At 27.9% G+C, this 5717-nt stretch overlaps 1 protein-coding gene across 1 annotated transcript; it reads right to left on the bottom strand.

Annotated features, from left to right (window-relative positions):
* Positions 1-1749: 1749 nt before the first annotated feature.
* On the bottom strand, positions 1750-4918 carry LOC106689746 (synaptic vesicular amine transporter; the record flags this gene model as incomplete). Its single annotated transcript, XM_067045019.1, is given in 5 exon segments — positions 1750-2036; positions 3248-3369; positions 3445-3628; positions 3754-3897; positions 4766-4918. Coding segments are annotated over 5 exon segments (699 nt in total), but the record flags the coding sequence as incomplete, so codon positions are not given.
* Between the last annotated feature and the right edge of the window lie 799 nt (positions 4919-5717).

The following is a 5717-nucleotide window of genomic DNA, read 5'->3' as shown; positions in this document are numbered from 1 at the left end:
AGTATAAAGTATAGTTCTATTATATGTATATATAGTTGACCGTAAAAATTGATGTATAGGAAGATGTTCAGGGTTGCGGTCAAAGGAGAAACAAAAATAGTTGTAAACTATTTTTGTTTTTCCTTTCACCGCAACCCTGAACATCTTCCTATACATATAGTTCGATTAATTTATCACAATCATTTTTATTGCTTTCTAGCCAATGAAATTAATAAACCAAGGAAATAAAGTTTCCTTTTATATCTCACAAATGAATTAAATTAATTTTAAGTAGATGGTCAGGGTTCTGGTAAAAAAAAAAAAAAAAAATAGTTTTAAACTATTTGTTCTTTTTTTGACCGCAACCCTGACCATCTACTTATATTTAAATCTTTACTGTCAACTATATATACATATGAATTAAATTAATATTGAGTATGGATCCTTTTATTCGCCTTACACCTCACCTGTATATCCAACATTTCATAGGTGCTATAATTTTTTTCAGGTATATTTAATTCAATCGGTTAATATGTTTCAAACATACTAAATGTTTGATTTAATGATTTAATTGAATTGTGAGATAAAAGGAAACTTGTTTGTTTCTAGATTAGCAACATTAAAACAAGAATGATTGTAATTACTCTGTCAAACTATCAGTGGTTTCTTTACACTTATTTCAAAATGTAATAGTTTTGAATTATCTCATTATTGAACCTTGATATGAATTTCCAGAATATAATTTTGTTTTTGTTTTACTTCTTCAACTATCTGAGAAACATCAGGTTTCAGTTAATCCACAATCTTGATTTTTTTTCAAATTAACATAATTCAGGTAAAGTTAAAAAATGTTATATTTTTGTGGTTCATAGTAATGTTATGATGTTTTGAGAAAATGTTTTGAGAAAAAAATCCTCAGGGTTAGAAAGAGATAAACACACTAAGTACTCAACTCTTCTTTAACAATAATGTGGGCCAACTAAAATTCTTTTTACTTTCAATATTTGTTGAAGCATTGCTGTGATTTAAAAAAAAATATGAAGAGTTCACCTTTTATTTCTTAATCCCAGTCCTTAATTCTATTCCTGAACTAAAATGTCAAATTATAATTTTTTAAGTTGTATAGATAAATTTCATCTTGTTTGATTCTTTTATTTCACCAATGTTATTATTCCACATCACACACGTAAGTTTCCATTAGGAACTTCAACAGAAATTGAAGAAGGGAACGGTTCATTGGTACCTGTTGATGAGATATGTCCTTGTCTTATTTGGTTTTGGTTTGCTTTGATGTATCTATATGAAATAAATTAAACAAAACAATGAAATGAGTGTTTTTCACCTCTAACCATCTCCATCGAGCTTGGCCCAGAATAAATTTTAAAAAATTTAGATTTCATTAAAAGATATTAATTGTTATGCAGGTTAATCTCAAAGTATGGTGTAAATAAGCTACTTATGTAAATAAATATTGCTTTGATAATTTAATTTGAATATATGTATTTAAAAAGAACAAACATTGGTTGTTTTAGTTATTTGTTAACCAATACAAAAACATCACACTATTTCTATAAATAAAAATATGATTGTTTATTTCTTAAATTCCAATATATTGTATTGTATTTATTTCTTATACAATATATATTTATTTTTTGAGTTCCTAGATATTGTAGTTCAATTAATACAATAAATATTTATTAATTTCAAGTTAACAATATTTTGCATAGTTTAAAAACCAAAAAATAACCCAAATAAACTTATTTTTTATGATTAAATGAAGAATAAATTTTTTGCCTGAAGGAATGCTGATTGTCAGTTATAACTTCATTAAAATGACAGCGAAAATATTTTTTTCTTAATTTATTGATTAGCATTTAAAAATTTAATTTTTATTATGATGACTACTGGTGTTTGAATCTGTATTATAAATAACATTGTAGTAATATTATCATGTTTGTTTTTTAATCGCTTTCATCAGAAGCTACAAATCTGTTGTATTTCCTGCTTTCTGTAGCTTTATAGCTAACCTTATGTGTGTCCATCACTGCCTGCACTTCCTGAAAGAAAAGTACTATTTAAAAATAAATAACAAAAAAAAAAAATTTCAAACTTTTGAATTTGGTATATATTTAATTATTTCTACAAAAATTAAGTTAAAAAAATGGAATGGGCTGTTTCACAACTTTTGGGTACCATTTTTACCAATCTGTTCCTAATATTTTTGCACTCCATTCCTCCAAAAATCCCAACAGCAAACAACTATTTATACTGGTTCAGTGATGGACTTAGGTTTTGGTCACTTGGTAGGAACAAAATGAAAAAAATTCCAGAACCTCAGAGAACGGAAGAATACAATGAAAATTGTAGAATGGCCCATCCGTAACAAGGCTCGTTGGCCATTTAGATATAAATTCATCGGCTCATTTAGTTCCCTCAGCTTATCTTTGATAGTTCGTGCTCAACACATCTTTGTTTAAATTATAAAATTTTTTTTTTTAAGCAAATTCCATACCTTTAAATATTTCTAGATGCTAATAGATGCAAGATAAGGTTTCTCATTGTTGTAGAAAATAAATAATAAGAAACAAATACAATACTTGAAAACCTCCAAAACTATCATGAAAGGACAATACTAACTTAAATATTGAAACTAAATCACTTGGTGAATATTAGTTTAAAGGAATTCTACTCATTAGAAATAATTTGTATTCTATACCTCACTTCTATATCAGAAAGGTTCAATTTTATAACATAAATCTTTCCATAAGAGTTTTTTATTAATATGAATTCCAAATTTTTCCTGTTTTTATATATGTCCGATCACGGATTGATTAGTATGCTGTGTAATGTGGCAACCCGAAGTATTTGGGCAGCATAGATGAATAAAGTATTTCTCTCTATTTATAAAACACCAACTTAGCAGAGTCCTCTGCCTTTGTTCAAACAAATTTTACTATGTCACAAATTCTAGTTGTTACCCATGTCTATGTCCATATTATTTTATTTCATCAATTTTTAAAACAAATTCTTAAAAGAAAAGGGAACCACTTAACAATTTCAACTTTTTTTGACGCACTGACAAATAATAATAAAATAGAAGAATATAGAAATAGGAATCGAATACGGTAGTTTTGTATAAAAAAAAAAAAAAAAAATCTTATAGAAAGTACTTATCACTCAACATTTATTTTAGAAACAATATTTTTCGGATTCAGTTTCCCTTTATTACAATTATAATAAGTTTAATTATAGAAAAAAAATTCAATACCTGTTTCTCCATATTAGATAAGAATACCAAGAGTGGTGAATAAAGCAGATTTACAATACCAATTGACACCATCAACCATGGAAATCCCATCACCCTCACCAGCTCGCCTCCAAACATTGGACCTAAACAGCGTTCAATGATAAATTAGTTTTAATTCAATTTCCCTTCTACTTTAATATATATAACGAATTACTTACCAAATGCATATGCAAGGCTGACTGAGGTTTGTTGAATAGCGTAGACTGTTGCATAGTCCGCACGATGCTTGGTATCAACAAGTGTTGCAAGAAGAGGAACTAATGCTGCATCTACAACACCTATTCCTAGTCCAAGTCCTACATGTGGAATTATAAGTCCTTTCATTGATTTGGCCATTGGAAGCTATAATTCAAAAATGTATATTTGATAAAATTATAAATAATATTTATAATATTAAATATTTTAAAAAATTAATTAATTGTACTAAAATTAAAATGAACAATTTGAATAATGTTTGGTAGACTAACTGTGCAAGCTGAGATAGCTAACAAGATGAGGGCAGCTATCGCGACTCTCCACCTCCCATATCTATATGCTATTCCTCCAAAGCAGTTTGTTCCAACTAAATAGCCAATACTGTCTGGAATAAAAACTGTTCCGAGTTCCCATTTCTGCATAATAAAAGTAAATTATGTTTTTTATTTAATAATATAATTAAATATTTAATTAATAATATTAATCATAATTATAACTTAATGCAAGAGAAAGTGTAATGTGTTTGTTACAATGGAAGATCTAGATACTGTCACCATCTAGAAAGGACACTTCTACTTTACCTCACTGTTGTAACAGCACTATCATGATAGGAAAAGGTCACCATGTGTAAGAACATATATAGAGTTCATATAACAACACATACTGCATTCATATACCTATTTTAACCATTTCATTTAATCCGGTAGCAAAAAGAATATATTTGTATTTTGTATTTTATTTGTATTTTATTTTATTGTATTCACTGATAAAAACAACAGCCTTTAAATATGAATAAACATATCTCATTATAAATTGCTAATAGAAAAAGCAATAATACATTTAAAGTACCATTAATTTAATTATGGTGCTTGATCCATTTTTTCTGCATCTAGAAAAGCAGCGAAAGGCTGCTTAAAGAAAAAGAAAACATAGATCTAACATCCCAGACCAAGCAGTTGATATAACAATGTAGTCTTAACAGAAATTAAAAAATATCTTCATGAGTGTGTCTCTTTATACACCTGATTTTAGGAAAAAAATAATTATTTAACTCACTTTAAACCACTAATAATTTTTTATAGTGAGTAAATTAAAAATAATGGCTGTACATTATTATTTAGAAGTAACTATAATGTATTTTAAAATAGAATAATAAATAAATGACTCTGACATCAGCCTCATTTTAAATTTTAACATGAAGCAATAAACATCATATTATCTACTAAGAATTCCTAAATTTTAACTGTAAGAGATCATACAAATATTCTGAGTTGTACCACAAACCTGCGGTTTTATATGTGACATCAACCAAAGTGGAAGACATGGTTCCAATATTGCCATGGCTGAAGAGGACAACCAAATAGCTCCAGCAGTCAGCATTACAAGTTGATCTGACATCAGCTCCTTCCAACTAGAACCTTCACTTGTCGATTGCACCTGTTAAAATGCCATTACCAACATAAAGATTATAAAAAAACTTAAATTACATTTATTTTTATTAATTATTTGTCTTTTCAGTTAAAATACAATCTATTCTTTTAAAAGATACATAATTGTATTGAATCATACAAATAATTAAATGAAACAATTAGTCTGGTTTTAATGTACTATTAGCACACATCACTTATACAGCTTCCTATAAAAAAATTAATAAGCCACTTTAATTGTGTAATTGAGACAAGTTGCTTTGAGCATACATAACAATTTTCAAAAATTAACATGAAAAGCTTACTTGATATCCAAATAGACATTTAATATAAAAATAAATATAATAATCAACTTTTAAGTTTCCTCAGCAGAAATTACTATGGCCAAAAATAATTACAAACAAGACTCAGTACTTTTCAATAATTACATATAGCTGTTTTGCTTGAATAGCTACACGTCCGACAGAAAAAGTTTTGTATCTATTTTGAAATTGACAGGTTCCAAAGATATTACCATAGACTAGAGTTTCCTTCTCTACTGTGGTCCCTCAATAGACTATCCTAAAGCTAATAGGGTCAAAAAGTAATCGCAGTCCAAGATGCAATCTATAGAATATATTTTAAATAAAATAATTATGAAGAAGGTGGGGTCGAAAGAGAACAAAAATAGTTAACAACTATTTATTTGCCAACGTTTCACCCCACTTTGCTGAGCTTCATCAGGGCTGTTTAAATTTAGAGCTATCAAGACTTTGAAAAGAATAGTTTGCAAAGTCTCGATAGCTCTAAGCTTGGACAGCCCTGATGAA

This window comes from Halyomorpha halys, unplaced genomic scaffold (genome assembly GCF_000696795.3).
Source record: "Halyomorpha halys isolate HHAL.00 unplaced genomic scaffold, Hhal_1.1 Scaffold566.1, whole genome shotgun sequence".
NCBI classification, from domain to species: domain Eukaryota; kingdom Metazoa; phylum Arthropoda; class Insecta; order Hemiptera; family Pentatomidae; genus Halyomorpha; species Halyomorpha halys.
The sequence above is the reverse complement of the archived record's forward strand: the minus strand, read 5'-3'. Positions and strand labels throughout refer to the sequence as shown.